The sequence below is a fragment of the Atheta coriaria genome, unplaced genomic scaffold, assembly GCF_025399875.1.
Source record: "Atheta coriaria isolate IRGN ID8LTWV9N9 unplaced genomic scaffold, Caltech_Dcor_3.1 hic_scaffold_9_pilon, whole genome shotgun sequence".
NCBI classification, from domain to species: Eukaryota; Metazoa; Arthropoda; class Insecta; order Coleoptera; family Staphylinidae; genus Dalotia; species Dalotia coriaria.
In genome coordinates this window covers 12552429-12571959 of record NW_027045451.1, presented here as the reverse complement: position 1 = coordinate 12571959, position 19531 = coordinate 12552429, and the positions used below count along the sequence as shown (strand labels likewise).

At 33.9% G+C, this 19531-nt stretch overlaps 5 protein-coding genes across 7 annotated transcripts; 1 reads left to right on the top strand and 4 right to left on the bottom strand.

Moving 5' to 3' along the window:
- Window positions 1-266: 266 nt before the first annotated feature.
- Window positions 267-4274, bottom strand: LOC135798002 (sperm-specific sodium:proton exchanger-like). The gene is made up of 9 exons (XM_065310645.1): window positions 2742-4274; window positions 2510-2684; window positions 2139-2455; window positions 1843-2080; window positions 1298-1781; window positions 957-1230; window positions 647-895; window positions 462-594; window positions 267-407 (listed from the first exon to the last, which is right to left on the bottom strand). Exons 1-9 carry the CDS (start codon window positions 4247-4249, stop codon window positions 267-269), a joined length of 3519 nt encoding a protein of 1172 aa, XP_065166717.1. The 5' UTR covers window positions 4250-4274.
- Window positions 4275-4488: 214 nt separating this feature from the next.
- On the top strand, window positions 4489-7795 carry LOC135798715 (arylsulfatase B-like). Of its 2 annotated transcripts, none has more exons than XM_065311629.1 (5): window positions 4489-4675; window positions 4730-5113; window positions 5298-5568; window positions 5631-6080; window positions 6136-7795. In XM_065311629.1, the coding sequence occupies exons 1-5, from the start codon at window positions 4562-4564 to the stop codon at window positions 6603-6605; spliced, it is 1689 nt and encodes a 562-aa protein (XP_065167701.1). In that variant the 5' UTR covers window positions 4489-4561; the 3' UTR covers window positions 6606-7795. The 2 variants fall into 2 exon arrangements, with proteins under 2 accessions (XP_065167701.1, XP_065167700.1); XM_065311628.1 differs by having other exon boundaries at window positions 4491-4675; window positions 5622-6080.
- On the bottom strand, window positions 6610-11051 carry LOC135798714 (sperm-specific sodium:proton exchanger-like). The gene is made up of 8 exons (XM_065311627.1): window positions 9187-11051; window positions 8960-9134; window positions 8569-8879; window positions 8291-8504; window positions 7748-8231; window positions 7306-7579; window positions 7003-7251; window positions 6610-6943 (listed from the first exon to the last, which is right to left on the bottom strand). The coding sequence occupies exons 1-8, from the start codon at window positions 10722-10724 to the stop codon at window positions 6610-6612; spliced, it is 3579 nt and encodes a 1192-aa protein (XP_065167699.1). The 5' UTR covers window positions 10725-11051.
- Window positions 11052-11059: 8 nt separating this feature from the next.
- Window positions 11060-11434, bottom strand: LOC135798001 (CCAAT/enhancer-binding protein gamma-like). Its single transcript, XM_065310644.1, has 2 exons — window positions 11345-11434; window positions 11060-11287 (listed from the first exon to the last, which is right to left on the bottom strand). Exons 1-2 carry the CDS (start codon window positions 11432-11434, stop codon window positions 11060-11062), a joined length of 318 nt encoding a protein of 105 aa, XP_065166716.1.
- Window positions 11435-12027: 593 nt separating this feature from the next.
- LOC135798713 (uncharacterized) lies at window positions 12028-19363 on the bottom strand. 2 transcript variants are annotated; one of them, XM_065311625.1, is made up of 17 exons: window positions 19150-19363; window positions 18991-19097; window positions 18647-18933; window positions 18396-18591; window positions 17768-18343; window positions 17256-17705; window positions 16936-17199; window positions 16598-16716; window positions 16045-16540; window positions 15677-15988; window positions 15452-15621; window positions 14468-15391; window positions 14272-14406; window positions 12782-13630; window positions 12450-12724; window positions 12259-12394; window positions 12028-12199 (listed from the first exon to the last, which is right to left on the bottom strand). In XM_065311625.1, the coding sequence occupies exons 2-17, from the start codon at window positions 19022-19024 to the stop codon at window positions 12056-12058; spliced, it is 5367 nt and encodes a 1788-aa protein (XP_065167697.1). In that variant the 5' UTR covers window positions 19025-19097; window positions 19150-19363; the 3' UTR covers window positions 12028-12055. The 2 variants fall into 2 exon arrangements, with proteins under 2 accessions (XP_065167697.1, XP_065167698.1); XM_065311626.1 differs by lacking the exons at window positions 18991-19097; window positions 19150-19363 and having other exon boundaries at window positions 18667-18734.
- Between the last annotated feature and the right edge of the window lie 168 nt (window positions 19364-19531).

Here is a 19531-nt window from a genome sequence, read left to right as displayed (position 1 = left end):
TAGCGGCATACAAACGAATGGAGATTTTTTCGTGCGGTTAAGTTTTCGTTGAATGTTTAACAGTAAAACAAAATGTGAAGTGCAAGTGAAGTGTTACAACAATTGCAACAAACAAAACTTATATCACCAATAAGACGTTATCACGTAAACATCTCGATCGTAAACCTACTTTACAAACAACCATTTTTTTTTTATTGAAGTAATATAAACCATAATACTTTTACATAACAAAAAACTAATGTACGTTATAAATTTGTTTCAATCTATTATTCTGTATGGTAAAACACTCCACCGGTGGTAGACATTACTTTGTGCGATTTTGGCTTATTGAAACTAAAGAGATGACTTTCAAAACGCCTATGCCTGTTCATCTGTTCGGTTAAAAGTGTGCACTCAGGTTCATCCATCTAAAACACAAGTATACATTAGAGAAGAAATAAGTTTTTATAATGAGTTTTTACAAGTTCTGAATCCTTTTGAACAGTTAACATCATCTCATATTCATCAGTATTGCTGTCGGGGATGAACATTAACTTAGTGCTCACTTTTCGCGCTATTAAGTCACCTTTCGGCATGAGTAATTTCCTCACATGCCTAAAAATAACATAATTTACCTAATTTATTATAAAAAAGGGATTGTGTATACCTAGGTAGTGGACATGGAGCAATATAAATGTCCCTGGTGTTAAAATCCACGATTATTCCTTCTATAAGCAGCACGTCTTCGACAACCGGCGGCAAATTAATAACATTGTAATAATCAGTATTTGGGATAACGGAGCGTATTAATGCATAATCAGCCTCTTGTTTGGACGTCGATTGATATGCCGTGGTAGTTAAAAGGAGACGGCGACTGAGACTATATGCAACACACTTCCATATTCTTGCAGTAACTCTATAGTTATATAAAATAAAAATAAAAATTTCTCAAATAAAAAAAGAGTAGTTATGAATACCCTATAGCAGGATCAGGACTTAAATCCTTAGCACGGTCTAGAACTTCTTTCGGAATAATGAATACTTGGCTAGGTGCTTCGGAAATAATCGAACAGCGATGAGGACGATTTGTCAACAACGCAAGCTCACCCATGCGGTTACCACATGAGAGATAATCTTCGTGCACTTCGTCAAATCTCAAATACTCTAAGAATTCTTTACATGGGAGCTCCCCATTTGCTTGAAGTCTTTCAATCAGTCTAGGAGTTGGGTAGTAGGTTACTTTAAAGTAGCCTAAATTAGAAAATTAATTAAATTAAATTATAAAACGGCGGGTGACCAAAATTCTTAATATTGATACCTGCTACAATGATATAAATTCCTTCGAGATAATCGCCGGGTTCACACAAAATATCGCCAGCATTGAATATTTGATTCTTTACGTTCGAATAAATGTACTCTAAAACTTCGTCCTCATTATAAAGCCATGCGATTTCTTGAAAGATCAACGTCGGTGGAATTACTTCCAAAATTTGCACATTTGACAAAAACTTAGTCTTCAAGGAGACGGATCTGTTTAACTTTTGAAACTCAAATGAGTCTATTAAACCTGACGCACGCAATTCTCTAATACCATGATTCAAATGCTTTAAGACGCATCTTAACGATTGCTTTGTTTTTATTGTCGTGGTCAGTGAGGGTCGAGCTTTCTCCAGCATGCCCATTTTTTGGGTGATAGTTGCACGTATTTGTTCCAAGTTAATTTTGATCACCGCTCGTATATTGGATTGTTCAGTTAATGTAGGTAACATGTTGATTACTTCATCACAACTTGTCACAATTCCCTTAATAATATTTTAGTAAATTAGTTTAGCTTCATTATTAAGCATGTGTTAGAAATATTACCTGGGCAACTCCAAACGCTCTCATAAGTTTCAATTCATTTCGACGTTCCATTTTTGCAATATAAATAGGATATAGTTTAGAGAACACTCGGAGTAATTTGAAACACATTAGGAATTTAATGCAATGCCGATATTTACATTCAGTATAGTCCTTTGAATCATATTTGCAAGAAGTGCTCAGTAATAGATTAATAATTGATATTGTTATCACAAATACATCAATTTGATTCCAAATATTACTGCAATACATTTTTAGTTATTATGGATATAATTTTGTGCGTCGAATAAATACATTACCGTATGTAATATTTTATATCGTTGCGTAGTGACCCGTTTGAAAAACTCACGATCCTGAGTGCTGCCTCGGCGATATAACAGATAAAACACAATGATGCTATTGTCAATAAGCATGCTTCAATAACCGGCGAATAATCAGCACATAATCTTATGATTTGACCAGCCACATCTATCAAAACGATCACACATACAACAAGCTCAAAACTTAAAGAGTTAGTAATTTTATAGCACTTTCTTCTGTGCACAGTTCTTGGTATTTTAATGCTGCTGTCGATTGTTAAGATTTTTCTTACTCTTTTTGTAACAACAAATGCTTTCTACAATCAAATCAATTAGTTCTGATTGAACTATAACTATATATGAAATAAAACATTTGAATCCATGCAAGAAAGCAGAGCATCCATGTTTATAGTCATATTTGTCGAATCCATTGCAATGTCAATCGCTTCTAATAATATTCCGACGTCTTGCTTGGATAGTAAGCCGAGTTCATGTTGTTCTAAGAAGGAAACTCGTTGGGCTTTCAATGTTCTTATCGTAACATCTCTAAATAAGTAAATATTGATTCAAATAAATAATATAGTGATAAATTGATGCGAATACTTTAAATGTTCATTATATTCGTCTCTTGTGGGTTTTAGTGGTACAGCCGCATTGCAAACGTGACAAATAACGTTGTCTTTGGTCCAAAGGGTTGAAAGATCTTCATACGGATTTCTCAAAACTATATGAGTGTTAATCACCGCCCAATTTACATCTGAATAGAATCGGTTTCCTTTCAAACTGGTCAATACTTTACTGCCAATTGCATTAAGATTAGTTACAGCGATACTGATGTTGGCTTTTCTTCTGTTAGATAATTTAATCAATCCAAAAGCTTTCAGGAAGACTTTTAATGTGGTTCCATTTACAATGGACGTTAGTATAACGTAGATTACAACGTAGAAGTTTAATGATTCCAATATTTGGAACTCTCCGGGATCGCTATGTAATTTAAACACTTGAATCATTTGCAATGGTCCTTTCTGCACCGCCCAGAAAAGAGTTACTAAACTAGCAAACTCAAAGCCATATCCAATACGGCTCAATAATGGCGATGCCAAGAGGAAGATGATCAATCTGATGACATTGCCCATGATATAAACCGCTATTGCTTCTAATAAGCTTACTGGTAGATATTCTTTAACCCAGTAAACACTATCAGCAATACAGAAGATTGAAAGAAGTGTGTGGACCAATGCAAATCCCACATTACAACAGAGTTTTACTTCGTCATCGGTTTTGGACAGGAACTTGGTACGTTGTGCTGTCATCATATATAAAGTGATAAACGTACCTAAAGTTCCGTTGGTAAATGCAAAATGTTCGCAAAGAATGTAAACAAAATAAGCTGCTGATATATAAGTTGCAACAGCGTTCATGCTATCATTATACAGCTCACGAAAGAGCAGCGACATTCCCAAACCGCATCCGAATCCAATCGGAATGCAAAATCCAAAGTATCTGATAATTAAAGCAATTCCTTGGTACCATTCTACGATGTGCATGTGGATAACACCGGTAAAGATAAGACGTGCTACATTACACACAGCCACGCCTAAAATTGTTTCGCCATACATCAACGTTTCAAGATTTTTGATTCCATCTGAGATCTGAAGCTCTGGATTGTCGTTTGGGGCCACCATTACCGAAATGATCATTACGTTTAACATTGGTACATCTCGCTTTTGGAAGAGAGACAGTATCATTCCAAATGCAAAAACAAAGGCTGTGTTACCAATTACTGATACAATGAAGATTTGTATAAGAGACTTCTTGAGAAGATAATGGTCCATATTGTAGACTATTTTGGCAATCAGCAAAGGGATGTATACAGATTGTAGAAGATGACCGTCCATAACAAGCTCTTCAAAGTATCCTATGTATCTTGCTGCAAGTCCAATGATAATGCCTGAAAAGGCCGATGGAATTTGATGGGGAATGTTGAATACTTTTGATATGAATGTGACTAGACCAGCGACGAAGATGGCCACGATGTAACCATGAAGTCCGGGTAGGAAGTAAAAATTGTAGAATGGCGGCAAGGGAATATCCGTGATGTTTGCATCCATTTTGAGGATGTGTACATCACTTTCACCAATTTATTATACGTATGTAGACAGAAATTGCAACGCCTGCTCGTTAAAATGTAATTATGAGATATATACGCATGTTGATAAACGCGAAATCCAGACAAGTGTTCATTGAGCAGCTCATATTTCGCTAAATATATGCACGTGCTGGGCATCATCGCAGAATGCGTGATTACTTCGTTAAAGTAGGTTAGCACTTCACTATAAACATGTGAAAATAAATGAGTGGAAGAATGTAGAAGCATTCATTCGAATTTAAATCAACTAAATAGTTGTGTGCCAGCCTCCAAGATGAAATATTCTATAGCATGCAGTGCTGTGCTCTTGATCTCTATCATTTGTATTAGTTCAAGGCTGACAAACAATCCGAAACCAAATATAATTTGTATTATTGCCGACGATGTGGTAAATTAAAATTTTAATAGTAAAATAGCGATTAATAAAAATTGTATTTTTAAGGGATGGAATGATGTGAGTTATCATGGTTCTGATCAAATATCAACGCCTAATATTGATTCGCTGGGTTATCATGGATTACTATTGAAGAGATTTTACACTCAACAAGTGTGCACTCCTTCGAGAGCAGCATTCCTCACAGGTCAGTATCCCATTCGACTTGGATTTCAAGGATACCCGTTGGCTCTTGGTGTGCCGAAACATATACCAAAAGATGTGAATACTTTACCAATTAGTTTGAAAAAATTGGGGTACAGCACACATTTAATCGGAAAATGGCACCTGGGATACGCCAAGAAGGAACATACTCCACTTGGATATGGTTATGACACACATTTTGGTTACTGGAATGGATTTATGGGATATTTTAATCATACAATTGGTGCTGTATGTACTAAAATGTATCTAACTACCAATAATCTCTCTAATAGTTTGTGTTGCTTTGTTTATCATCAAGTAAAATCATTTTTTTGCGCAAAAAATGGCAAAGCATTTGTTGACGATAAATAACTAATCCGTCAAATATTTAAGTAAATAACTACAAAACATAATAATAAAATATATGTTTTAGAAATATACTGGCTATGATCTTCATGATAACTACCAGCCCATCACAAATAAGAATGGCCAGTATGCAACCGATTTATTTACTGAGCGGGCATTAGATATAATTAAGAATCATCCAAGGCAAGATTCCTTACACTTGGTTATTAGTCATTTGGCGGGTCATACAGGGAAGACATTAAAAACTGATCATGAATCAGAATTAGAAGTTGCTAATGTTACTGCCACCAACGAGAAATACTCATTCATAAAAGACACAAATCGACGAAAACTAGCAGGTTAAAAATATTCTAAATTCTTGTCTGACGAATAACTACTTACTTTATTTCAGAAATTATAGAAAATATGGATAAATCAGTTGGGGATGTGGTTGAAGCGCTTGCAAAACGAAATATGTTGGAGAATAGTATAATTGTTTTCTTTTCTGACAACGGTGCACCAACCTATGGAATGCATGCCAATTCAGGCTCAAATTATCCTCTGAGAGGCATTAAGATGACCATGTACGATGGAGGCGTAAGAACACCTTCAGTTATTTATTCGCCATTACTTCAACGCACTGGCGATGTTTTTAATGGATTATTTCATGTTTCTGATTGGGTTCCAACGTTATTTCGAGCTGCAGGTGGAAATATCAAAGACTTTGGTCCTACGGATGGAATTGATCAATGGGAAAATTTAGTCAACAATCAAATGCTAAATGAAAGAACCGAATTATTAGTTGACATTGATCCAAAATTTAATTACAGCGCTTACATAGGTTACAATGGCAGATATAAATTAATTAACCGTAAGTAAAGAAATAAAATAAAATACTTTAAGTACACACAACATTTTATTTGTAGATTCATATTTTTCGTACAATTATACTGGTGATAAAGGATTTACAAATCCAACAATACATTATCAGCGTATAAAAACGAGCAAGACAAATATTTACATTGAGAAAATTACAAACGATCGACTGACATTGAAGCAAACAATATCATTGCGAAACAAAGTGCATTTGAATTGTGCACCAAGTGCTCATGAACAAGAACGAGATGAAATCCGACCGTGTGATGGCGTGTGTTTATTTGACTTGAAAGAGGATCCATGCGAATATAGAAACGTGGCCGCAGAACATCCAGAAATAGTTGAATACTTGTCATTTAAACTCAATCATTTAATGCGAGAAGCCAAGCCTAAGCCACCAATTGGTTTCGATGTAAGATCCGATCCCAAATTGTGCAATAACACATGGTTTAACTGGTTGGACCATGATGGTTGTTGGTACAATCATTTATCAAATAGCTTTGATAATAATTCATTATAATTCGTTAAAATTTTTGTGATAGGTAGTCTAAAATTGACGTCATTTTGGTTTCGTTTATGCTGTTTCGATGCATTCTCTCTTCTTCATCTGTTTTTCCTACTTCTGAAAGCTTTTCTCTATCACGAATCATTTCGATTGCACATTCTCGCTTTATTTTTCGAATTGCTACGTTTCGAACGGGTGCTGTTGATTGCGCGCCCTTTTTAATCTGCGATATGTCTTCTGTTGTTTCCATTACTGTATAAGAATCAATCATGATGCGTGGTATTACAACTATTGTTGGCTTTACATATATTGCATTTGTATTCTGTGGTAAGACTTGCAGTTGGTGGACCAATCTACAATTAAATTAAATTTTCAAAATATAAAATAATATCACATGGAATAATTGCATTACCTGGGAATACAACATGGCGCCATATATTGCTTTTTGGTATTATAGTCGACTACCATTCCATCGATTATAATGATGTCATCAATATAGTTTGATACTTGAAGAACTTGATAGTGTGAAATGTTTGGTATAAAAGCACGATTCATTACCGAATGCAAATACGTAATAGAAATATTGTGATAATGTGCTTTTTCCATTAATATACGCCACGTGATTGTACTTGTCACGTGTTTCCACATTCGGCAGATAAGTCTATAAATGAATTGTTAGAAACAACTACAAAATACTACCCAATTGTTCATTTACCCAAAAATAGGATCTGTATTAAAGTCAGACGCTTCAAGAAGAACGTTTTTTGTAATAACTAATCCACTCGTACTGCGTACCGCTTCAATCCGGCAATCGTAAGGACGTCCCGTCAAAAACGATAATTCACCAATTGTATTCCCCATGAATAAATACTCTTCTTCGGGTTCTTTAAAGTTAGTGCTTGCTAGTCTTTCCTTGATTGGCAACATTCCAAATCTCTCTAAATTAAATAGCATGTCTTCATCTGGTTCGTAAGTCATTTTTAGAAGACCTAAACATATTTACAGATTACAGTTAAATTGGATTAAATTGGCCTTGCCTAATTTAAGACAGCTCTGTCTAGCCATCACTTAATTTTTTATGGAATTTATAAATTTATGGAGTTTCTGAGTTTCCACATAGATAAATATTGCAATTATATAGTTTTAAGCAAACTTACCTTGCGTTATAACAACAATACCATCAATAAAATCACCTTTTTCGCAAATGGCTTCACCACTTTCCCATATCCTTAGCATTATGTTTGAGCAAAGATATTCAAACATATCATCGTCGGCGCCTATCCACGGTATTTCGCGCAACATTGTTTTGGCTGAATTTAATTGGACAGCGGTCGTCGGACGAACTTTCCAGGTTGTTTTTTCGATAATGTTGCGTAATATGTGATATTCAAACTCCTCAATGGCTCCAACGTCGAATATCTCTTGTGCAGTTGTGTACATTTCTTTCAATACAGACATCTTCAGTTGAAATGTGCTTGTGGCTACTGCGACATGAGGTTTTGTATATTGAACAAATGCAAGCATTTCCATAAAGCACATTTTGTCATTTTGAACTTGTCTTGCAATGAAATCATATACATGTGGTATTTTGCAAATTGAATGGAGATTGGATTGGACCTCCTCGAGGCTTGTTACAATTGCCTGTGAATACAAATGTATTTAATTCTATCTTATTATTATTATGATTTTTAGTCACTTACGAGACCAAAGCAATAAGCAGTTGCCAATTGTCGATCGATTTTCCGAATGAGCATTGAATTGAGGAATGGCAAAAAGTAGATTCCCATTTGCTCATAGGAAAGTACTCTTAAAAGGCATGTAATGCGAATATAATGAAAGCCAAACACCACAGAAGCAATCAATGACGTAATACCAAGCAGTAGCAGGAAAATACCATAAAAATTCCAGCAAATTCTATCAACAAAATCATTTGTCATTTATAAAGTTTGTTAGACTATGTGTTAAATCAATCACTTACTTAAAGTACATCTGATACACTGATTCACACTTAAACGAAGCGATATTAATTAGGATTTCAAATATGAAAAATAGTTCAAGTCCATATCCAGCCCATAATAAATAATGCGCAAAGCTAATATGAAATGCAACTAGGAATATCCAGATTAAAATTAAAATTGTAATAAGGACACTTATTGTAATTTTCAAATAGAGGAACCATCTGTGTGTGAAAACCCGGAGAAAACTGTAAACTGCCCAGCGTCTCCAAATCATTGAGCCAACGTCTATTTTATTACGGTTTATTCTTTTCTGCCATCTTACGTAAACTTTCTATAAATAAATATAAACTTTAATTATCTGCCACAGAATGATGTTAATCTAAATGATCTAAATGATGATGATTTACTTACGTCAATATTAAACAACTCTAGAAAATGCTTATAAGGAACTTTTAACTCAGCTGAATTTAAAGCAAGTTCAATATATTGAATGATAATATCAAACTCTTTTTTTCGAATCAAATTTAACTCGGACAGACGAACCAACGTGATTCGTTGTCGCTTCAAGATATTACTTCTAACATCACTGCAAAACGATAGAAATGTATATGTGAATAAATGTATTTTAAAAATCATACTTAATGAATTCATGTTGCTCCTGCGCTGAACTCAAATATGGAATATTCTTAGAGCACAAAGGGCACACGGTTTCAAACTCATTGGCGCGTTCTAGATCTCCACTAATTGCTGCGTAAGGATTGTTCAACTCAGTCAATTTGCGAATCAATTCCCAATTTAAATCCGACAAGAGTCGATTTGTTTTCTGCGCAAACATTAGACGTTGTCTCTTGGCCATTAGCATCGAAATGCAGTGGGTAATATTATACTTGCGCGCCATTGTGAATTCAATGAGGCCAAAATACTTGAGAAGGTAACCCAAAGACGTCATATTAATTAGAAAAGACAGTGTCAAGTAAACCACCGTGAAACACAGTAATTCCGTTCCAAGAATTTCTGTGATCCCATAGTAGAAAATGAAAACAACTTGTAAGAGTTGGAGAGATCCACGTTTTGCAGCCCAGGAAATAGTTAATAACGTTGTTATGTTAAAACCAAGTCCCAATCGTGTCAATATCGGGTACAGGATTAGAAAGATTAATATTCTGAGTACATTGCCCATTATGTACACACCCAAAGCGACAGCAAAATCAAAGTTTTTGTACATTTTTACCATTCCAAAGGTCACAATAGCCGAGAGTGCTATACAATTTATAAACTCCACCACATTGTACGCGTTATCAACGACAATCTGTACTTTTGCATCGGTATTGGGCGAAAGTCGAGATCTTGCTTTCGCCATGTAATGCGCCACAAAAACTGTGCAAATTGTCGCACTGCAGAAGAGGTACTGTTCACACAAATAGTATGCGCCATAGCAACTAGCAAGTAACATCATCGTCGCATTATAAGCGTCTTGGTAAAACAATTTGAAGGAGAACGCCGCCATTTTGCCAATCAAATGACCCATAATTATGGCTAGGATAATGTGCCGCAAGTACAAGCACACAACATGATACCATTCGGTGACAATATGTGTATAAAATCCCACGCAGAAATTGTAAGTCATGATACACAATGCAGCTCCAAATACAGATTCTCCATCCATCACTACTTCCAAATTTTTTATACGATTAAGCTCCATGAGCACATCCGGAACATCTATTGAAGCCAGTGTCGTTCCGGCTGCAATGATGTTGACAAGATTCACTTCTCGGTTGTTCATTACCATCACAAGGAAACCAAAGAGGCAAATGAACATTCCAGTGCCTAATGTGGCTACAATCAAGATTTGCCATTTTGACTGAGCAAAAGCGTACACGTCCACTGAAAAAGCAACTTTAATGAGCATTATCGGATGACACAGAACGATAATATTATCAGGTTTCCAGAAGAAAACAATTTGTCCCTCCAGTAATGGTATGTAATAATAGGCAAGACCGATCATAGATCCATAGATCATTGCTAACAGTTGATTTGGCACTTTCATTTTGTCCGCAAGAAACACAAAGGACAGAAAGAAAGCCATTGGGCAGATGTAGAGGCCTTGTAAAATGTCTTGAATATTTGGATCATGTTGTTGGTATGTTGTTGAGTTGAAGAAGGTGCTATTCTCCATTTGAAATGAATTCAGTCTTTATAATTTGCTTGATAATTGTGTTGGTGTTGACAGATTGAATTAATAATTCAATATATGCAATTTTGACAAATATTTAGACAGAAATTCTATTACAATTGTGAACTCTTGATTTCAACAGCCTACAACACACATTTGTAAATCTTAGCCTTGAGTAGGTTTAATTAAACTTTATTATTTACACCTATGTAATAAAAAAATGAAGAAAATACAAATGTAAAAAGTATTTTAGACTTTAACAAAATTTTAACAAGTTAAATACAATAAGATTGATAAAAGAGACAAGTGCTTTAAAAATATTTAAATGACCAGCATAATTACTGATCACTAGATTCTCCAAATAATTTCTGCAAGTCAACATTCTGAAATTTTGCATCTACATTATTCCCTGCATGTGCAAGAAATAGTTCTTTGAGAAAGTTTAATTCCTTTGTAAGTTGTTTCACCTTTTCCTCCAAGACAGTATTCTCACTTTTCAACTGATTGACTCGAACCATAGTTTCTTCAGTTTTCTGTCTGGACTTAACTCTGCTCTTTTTTACTGCCTACAATATAGTAATTATTCATAACTTACATGAAAAGAATTGACTAGATTAATTTACCATGTTATTTCTGTCACGTTTTTTCCTGTAGTCATCTGAATCATCACCAGAATCATCGTCATTTTTTGTCTTGCCTCTTCTTGGAGCCATTTAAAACCTTGTTTTCTGAATTGTAGCTCTTTGCAATGATTGACAAACCTATAAACTGTAATAATGCAAGCAAGTCAGTGGTCTGATGTCATTAAGTAGATTACTCATTAGAAAAAACATTAGAATAGCTTTGTATACTTACGTTTGATATGGTGTTATAACAATTTAGGTAAACAATTAAGACGCAATTTTTTAGGATTATATAGTTTAAAACAAAACAGCCTCAATATTGTGCAACTCGATTCAATGTATTTGTTATGGCCAACGTCGAGTGTCAATGTTTAAGGTTATTACAAAGCCTTGATGGTTTCGACGGTTTCGGCCTCTGGGTTTAACCGTTGCCACTACGTTTTACGTTTAGTATGATGCAGAATTCTATATATAAACTAGTTAGTCAGATTAGCTTTTGATTGAGAGAGTGGGTATAAATCGTTTTGCCGTGGTCGATTCGTCTTTTTTACGCGACACAATCAACGCGACTGAATTCGCCACAACAAAAATTCTGCATCAAAAGATTATACATAACTTTGACAAGGAAATAAATTAATATTATAATTGATTTATATTGAATCACGAACTCGCTACACTGTATGTATATTAGAATTAGTTTATTCTTATGTCTTACATATTTTCAGTTTTAAGTTTTCGCATGTGGTTGGACATTTTATTTCTTTTACCTGTTGAAATTATTGTTCCAAAATTTGAATATTTCCGAAAATCTTCAAGAAACAAAGAAGAAAGTCTATACAAAGCATGAAACTGAATCTGTAACAAACAACAACCAACATGAATTTATATTTCGAATTTACAAGTAATTCACTCACTGGATCAGACACAAACTGAGATCGATTACTGCGAATATTACGCACGCTCGTGCAAACGTCAACCACATGCTCCGACTCAATACGATCCAAAAGATTGCAAGCTGCAATATACAAACCCGACCCAGAAGCACCATTTCTGAAATTACAATTTTTATGAACACACCTATAAACAGATCATGGTATAGATTTACCTGCACATCACTACAACACTACTGAATTCTTCACACTTCATTCTATGCATTTGAAGTCTAATTGACATCAAAAGGTGTAAATCTGGTGGTACAGCTTGATTCAGTTTCCAGCTTGTAATTTCTATTAAATTTACTTCAATCTTTTTTATTGGTGTCCCATGGAGTTTTACACGCAAATTATGCATGTAAAAATCAGCAAGTTCTGAAATTTCCACGTGTTCAATTAAAGTCCCATTTGGGGTGTGAAAGTCACCACCTTTTTTCCAAAATTCCACCTGTAAATATATTTTAAATAAACATTTACATAATATAAATTAATTATTGTAATTTACATCGTATTCTGGTTGGAAAGATATCACAAGCTTCACGTTATTATCTATAACCAATCTCCAGAAATCATCCACTGTATTGACCAGAGGATGCTGGGTGACAATGAATTGTTTAGCCTGTTGGTAACCATCAACAAAAATCGCATTGATATAACACGGTTCCTTCTCATACAGAGGACGTAAAAATACACGACATGAAGGATGTGGTATAATATCCTGATCGCGATTCTTATCCCTTTGATTGTAATGCCGGACATATACTTCCGGGCGTAAAACATTTTCCTGCCACATTGAATCTTCAATCATTTCTATTTGTTCCGTTAAACTTGCTTTGTCAATGCCGGGAAGAAGAGAACTGAACGTGTCGCAAGGGTACGCATATTGTGGTGTAGTCAGGTACTTGACTAAGATTAGATGTACCAACAAATAATCTTCAACATTATCCATAATGTTGGACCGTTGTGAGTGAAGCAATTGTAATTGGTGAAAAATGTCCAAGTGACCATCACGCTCAGCCTGTCTCAAACAGATATCTACCAGGGCAATTACATTAGCACAATTTCCATATCCGCCGGCATCGTGAATCAAAATTGGGTGCTTAGAAGAATGCGGAACTGCGTTGAGACATTGAAGGAATGATGTGAGACTGTTAGGATTCATAGGCCTTCCGGGCGTTGCACAATTTGTGAAGTGTAAAATGCGTTTCTTTGTCGAAGTGGTTCCAGACTTTACTTTTAAGTTATACACTTTATAGTTGTACAGAACTTCGACAGACTGCAAGGATATTTGTATATCTTTGAATGATATTGGATTATTTGTTTGATAATCGGGCCAGTATTGTATTAGTTTTTCCTGCAATAGTAAAATGCACATTTAAAAAAAAGTTAATTTATGATAATATATATGTTACGGTGAATATGCGTATATCATCTATAATATAAAAATGAATCACTAAATCTGTTGGTACGCGCATAACTCAACAACGCTTAGACCAATTTGGCTAATTCTTTTTTTAAAATATTTGTTAAAGTTCAAGGATGGTTTTTAGGGCGAGAAAAATTCGGGGATAACCCGGGATAACCCTAAAGACAGCCCTTTTCTATAGAATAAAAGTTGGCATTGAGATTCAATCATAGTTATAGTTAAATAGTTGAATCCGAAATGGCGCGCTGAAGTGCATTATTAGCAATTCTTTATATAAATAATATCTTTAAAATAAAATAGCGAATCTTATTGATAGAATTGACACATTTTATGTCTAGAACAAAAGAGTAAAAACGAATTACATTTTTATTAAACACTACCGAGACGAAGTCGCGGGCAAAAGCTAGTAGAATGACAAACGTTCGGTCAATGTACCTACATTTGCCGATGAGTAATGTACGATGAATCTAATTTACTAATTGCAGTGGAAAATCTATACATTTCCCTGACAAATATGCAAATTCATTTCTCAAAGCACATTCACCGTAACATATACTTGCTGTAAATACCTTTTTAATATCAGATACAGTCGCTAATAACACGATGTTTTCTACACATTCTTCCACAACCATCTGCCAGAAATGGTAAAGACCTTCCATAGGTGGAGCCAAGCACAAAATATACGCTTTCGTGCAGAGTGGACTCTGCAAACAAAACAAAATATTTAATAGTAGAATTCTCTAAACCTATTTTAACATTATTTACTGATACGTAATTTGCTTCTATAGAGTCATGAGCAGTTTCTACTCGATGATAATCAATAGTATTGCTCGATATTTCCATGATTATTTTATGTTGTGCCAATAGGTCATCACTAAAAATCGTCTTCCTTACATAATCGTGCAACTCTGAAACATGCACTTTTTGTGAGCACTTTTCATATTTCTGTGTGACTGATTTCTTTGATCTCGTTGGTAAAGGCGGAGGTACTGTAGATGAAGATATTCTAGTTGACATTGCACCTAAGTCGACAATTTCAGTATAATTTATATCATTCATATTAATTTCCTCTGTAGATTTCCACTTATACTTCCATAATAAACCTCCAGTAATAACAATAACAATTATGACACTCAACATAAACCACCATATATTAAATCCTGTAGTATTTAAAGTGCCTGTAGTATTTTCATTGCTCCTAGTTTTAGTTGTGTTAGTTACCAGGTACAAACTATGTGACATCTGAGCTTCAAATATGTTTACAATTAATATATAGAGTTCATAAGCTTCATATTCTGGCATTTCGGTGAATGTGACGTTTGTTTCGGTTTCTTCAATCTCTTTGTATTGAGCTTGATCATAGTGGCGTATAATCGTACAAGTCTGATGTTCTTGAATTGGTATAACCGCCTCAATTCCAGTAATTATTTTACAAGCATTTTCCATTCCAGAATGATTAGTTAATATAATAATATACAAACTGCTATTTAATTCAGCATTTTCTATGGTTGGAATAAAAATACTGAAATTGTAATCGTTAACATGTTTCAATGTTGGTACTGATTTAAATGTAGCTTTAAACACCGGACAGGCAAACCTATCGGATAATAAAATAGATTTGTATTTCGAGTTGATAGTCTGAATACTGACTGCTGTGCTATGGTTATCAGGTGTGCATTGGAAAGAAGTCTGCAAAAAAAAAAAAAATGTAAAACTTAAGGAATTACAAAAATTTAGATTTTTTTGTACTTTTTTAGTGTATGTAAGATTTTCTGGTACTTGATGATTAATATGTTGTCCATCCACGTTTACTTCAAACCTTTCAAACGGTCCGTTTGTTTTATTCGGGTGTTGCCATTGCAGGTGAAGAAAATACGAATCATCCCAAATTGGCTTAAAATTTAATGGCGGTTGGGGTTCTAAATCATAATAAATCATTAGAGAGTGATTATGTTACTTCAATACATGAAATACCACTAATAAATGTGGATCCGGAAAGTTCTGTTGCTATTCCGATGCTAGAAACGTTCTTATTTACTGCAGAAATTGATATTACGTAAACTCGATTTTCATAAAGATCAACCAGAGTAGTGCAAAACATATTGGTCCATATTTTACATGGGCTTATTTCTTTGATTGTATGAGGTGTCCAGGACCACTTTGTGGATTTAAATTGTATTAAAAATGTACTCAATACTCCAGTTGGAGGATATGGTGCACTCCACCTTAGAAATAAACTGTTTTCTGTTGAACTATACACTTCTGCATATTTGACTTGATTTGGGACTAAAAATATAGTTATAATGTGGATAAAGAATATCAAATGTCAATACCAAACATACCACTAGCAAGAGTAATGAAATCTACAGATCCTAGTTTTGAATAAGTTTTAATCGGTTTACTGGACAAATAAATTTCCATGAAGTAATTGGTGTATGGGAGCAGCTTCTGAATTGCAGTATTCATATTTTTATATTGTACAAGTTCAGAGTGATTTGTCATGATTCCTTCACACCACTCACTTCTACACGTGGCAGATAAATGAACAAAAACAGGACCATTCCAATTAATGCAGTCTACCGACAGTGATACTTGTAGAGCATTCTTAGAAACAAAACTTTTGAATTTAAATACTTCAACGTTGCTTTTATCTTCTGCATCAGTATGTCCAATTATCGCTTTTACGGGACCTTGTCCTTTTTTAGTAAATGCAGAAATTGAAATATAATATGTAGAATAAAAGTGTAAATTACTTAATGTAATTTCGGTGTTTGTCACATTCATTGAATGAATATCTGGTAATTTTTTATCAATAGAACATCCTCTTTTTTCAATAAACTAAAAAAATAAACTTTAAATTCAAAAGCATTCTTAAATAATAATTTTACAACTCACTTTCCATTCCACAAGATAGTGGGTGATAATGCCTAATACAGGAAATGGTTCCTCCCATGTTATATGTAGTGTATTAGATGCTGTAGAATTTATTCTGGTATTTACAACACCATTTGGAACTAAAACAGCAAAAAAAAATTTTGAATTTATAATATAAAAATAAATTGCAAAATCTGTTGGTAAGCGCATAACTCAACAACACCTAGAGCAATTTAGCCAATTCTTTTTTAAAATGCTCGTTACAGTCCAAGAATGGTTTTTACGGCGAGAAAAATTTGAATAATTGCTAGGAAAACCCTAAAGACAGCCCTTTTCTATAAGATAACTAAAATACTCACTGGATTCGTCCGTGGTAAATGAAATGATTTGAGTTATTGTGTTGTTTCTTGTTAGTTGCAGGGTATAATTGGTGAATGCGTTTAAGAACTTTAATTCTATAAGTCTTTGTAACGCTCCTGAGCGAACAATTGTATTGTCAGCTACTTTAGATATCAACCAATGATATTGAGAGAAGTCACATTCGGTCTCAGAATTAAAAGATGTAATTTTAACAGTCGTAGATTTATTGACACTTTCAATGTTAATCTGATCCGATTCAAGTTCTAAAAATGCATTTGTTTAAAAAATTAATATTTTTGAGTTTATTATATTATATTACCTCTACATTGTGTTGCAAATACAAACGTTTTGATATCTTTGTCAAAACACTTTTCTTTCTTAGCATTCACACAAAGAACAATTTGATATGAATATTTTGCACTTTTTATTAGATTATTAAAATGAATGACATTTTGCTCAATTGGTGTAATTTCTCCTTCTGTTACTCTTGTATTCGAATGAAATAACCGGGTGTAATAATATTTTGGTTGGTGTCTACCATCATAATTTAACTCATTGTCATAAATTATTATTATACAATTAAAGATACAATCTGTCTGAATCGATGCAATGTCATTCAAGACTGGCAAATCACTTTGCTTGCAGAAAGGTTCAATATAATTGTCTTTACATCCGCCAGGACATTTTCCAGTATTTTCGCTGCAATGGACCAATCTACACTCTCCACATTTGGATTCACAATTGAATCCGTAAGTTCCCCAATTACAATCTAAAACATATGTTTATAGTTCTATCGCAAATGCAATAAGATGCATCATGTGTCTTACTTACCTTCATGACAATATTTCCCAGTGTATCCCATTGAACAATAACAGAAATTTTCATTGCACGTCATGCGATGCGCACAAATCGCACTATTATAAAATTTACTACAAAAATCATTATGTTTTTTATTTTCGGCCAGGTAGATTGTTTCATTTTTTATTGGATAACGAATTATTAGTTTTGTGTTTTTTTCTCGAAGAGATGTACACTTAATATCATCTGGTAAACCATTGTATGATAAGATTGATGCATGAAATTGTTTCTGCTTAATTTTGCAGTCTTCATGAAGAAACACGTTCCGAATTGCTATCATATTGTCATAATTCCTAGTACTCGTAATACGCAGTATATATGAATTGTTTGCCACAACTGAACTATCAAAAGTCTTGTAATTCCATTGCGAGTTACTATCCCTCTGATAATCATACGTATTAATCAGGTTACGACTTTCATCAAATAGTTGTAAAGTTGTTTCTTTTTCAAAGTTTGCAAACAGCGAAATGCATATTTGATTGCAATGCACTTGAAACCAATCACTATCAATCTGTTGGTGTTTAATTCTTCGGGCTTCATGATATAAATCTAAAATTTTGCGTTTAATAATTTAATTTGCTTAGTAAAATGATATTTTTACATTCATGGTACTTCCATACAGCATTCTCTGTATATGATTGAATAAACAATCTTATATAATTATTAAACTCGTTTTGATTTGAAACATTGTAAGATATCAAAGAAACGTCATCAATAATCACTAATAATTGTTGATTATAATATCTTATTGATATCTGGCTCCAATGGTCTTCAGAGAATAATTGCGGATGATTTATCTAAAAATAAACAAGTTTAATTCATTTTGTAAAGTTGTACTTATGATATTAATACGCTTTTAACCACTTCACAACCTGCCAAGTTATCATTTGTGTTTGTAGGAGCTGTACCACTTTTGCAACGGGCAAAAACACTTAGCTTACCATACCAACCACCCACACTAATAATAAAACAATCACTGGCGGGTATTTGTGTGCCCGAACACATGTAAATATGTGCGTTTGATTTTCCCAAAAACGAGAAATTAAGTTCGAATTGGTTAAATATTTTTATTTGGCCAAGATTTTCAAAATTTAAATATCGTGTGAGTTTGGCTCCTGGAGTCTTAATAAGAGGGAATGCTAAATAAATAATTCAGTTAATTTAATAACACAAGTATTTAGTATTAAAATAATTACTTTCCCATGTGTAATCTAAGATTGGACCAAACATCCCCTATATGCCAAATCAGATGCCCATTCAGATGCGTTCCAATCAAAATTAATATGACTCAGAGATTCATTTGCTACAAATTGAATTTCTACCTTCTACATTAAAAAATTTAAAAGACTAAATACCTGTCAATGCAGTGGGGTAATTGTTCTGTGGTGGTGTGACCCATGCAATCGCGTCATTGTAGTCATCATTGATACACTGTGCTTCAACATTTTTTGTTCCACTAACATTTACTAACAACAATTGTACTTTGCCCAGTACTTCGTAGTTCACAAGAATTGCTAGAAGTAGATAACATAAACGCCCGCATTTTACAAACTGCAATTGAGTGAATTATAAATCATTAACTGCACCTGAAATACGGTTTTTGTTTTTCATTGATGTTTTTTATCTTATCACAGTTTTCTCAAAATACCAGGAAGAGGTATTTTAAAAAAACATGCGCAAACAACTTTTGATAAATTAATACTACTATTTGAAGTTAATCTACGAGTAAAATGTGAT

Excerpts from the sequence above, each read along its gene's own strand:
- LOC135798002 (XM_065310645.1), bottom strand. The coding sequence starts at position 4,249 with ATGGATGCAAACATCACGGATATTCCCTTGCCGCCATTCTACAATTTT. Across the intron at positions 2,456-2,509 it reads TTTCTTGCATGGATTCAAAT|AAAGCATTTGTTGTTACAAA; the intron begins GTTTTATTTCAT and ends ATTTGATTGTAG. Across the intron at positions 2,081-2,138 it reads GATATAAAATATTACATACG|TAATATTTGGAATCAAATTG; the intron begins GTAATGTATTTA and ends AATGTATTGCAG.
- LOC135798715 (XM_065311628.1), top strand. The coding sequence starts at position 4,562 with ATGAAATATTCTATAGCATGCAGTGCTGTGCTCTTGATCTCTATCATT. Across the intron at positions 4,676-4,729 it reads GTATTATTGCCGACGATGTG|GGATGGAATGATGTGAGTTA; the intron begins GTAAATTAAAAT and ends TGTATTTTTAAG. Across the intron at positions 6,081-6,135 it reads CAGATATAAATTAATTAACC|ATTCATATTTTTCGTACAAT; the intron begins GTAAGTAAAGAA and ends TTTTATTTGTAG.
- LOC135798714 (XM_065311627.1), bottom strand. The coding sequence starts at position 10,724 with ATGGAGAATAGCACCTTCTTCAACTCAACAACATACCAACAACATGAT. Across the intron at positions 9,135-9,186 it reads GAGCAACATGAATTCATTAA|TGATGTTAGAAGTAATATCT; the intron begins GTATGATTTTTA and ends ATCGTTTTGCAG. Across the intron at positions 6,944-7,002 it reads GCGCCATGTTGTATTCCCAG|ATTGGTCCACCAACTGCAAG; the intron begins GTAATGCAATTA and ends ATTTAATTGTAG.
- LOC135798001 (XM_065310644.1), bottom strand. The coding sequence starts at position 11,434 with ATGGCTCCAAGAAGAGGCAAGACAAAAAATGACGATGATTCTGGTGAT. Across the intron at positions 11,288-11,344 it reads AACGTGACAGAAATAACATG|GCAGTAAAAAAGAGCAGAGT; the intron begins GTAAATTAATCT and ends ACTATATTGTAG.
- LOC135798713 (XM_065311625.1), bottom strand. The coding sequence starts at position 19,024 with ATGTTTGGTCCAATCTTAGATTACACATGGGAAA. Across the intron at positions 15,622-15,676 it reads CGGATCCACATTTATTAGTG|AACCCCAACCGCCATTAAAT; the intron begins GTATTTCATGTA and ends ATTATGATTTAG. Across the intron at positions 12,395-12,449 it reads AGTGTTGTAGTGATGTGCAG|AAATGGTGCTTCTGGGTCGG; the intron begins GTAAATCTATAC and ends TTGTAATTTCAG.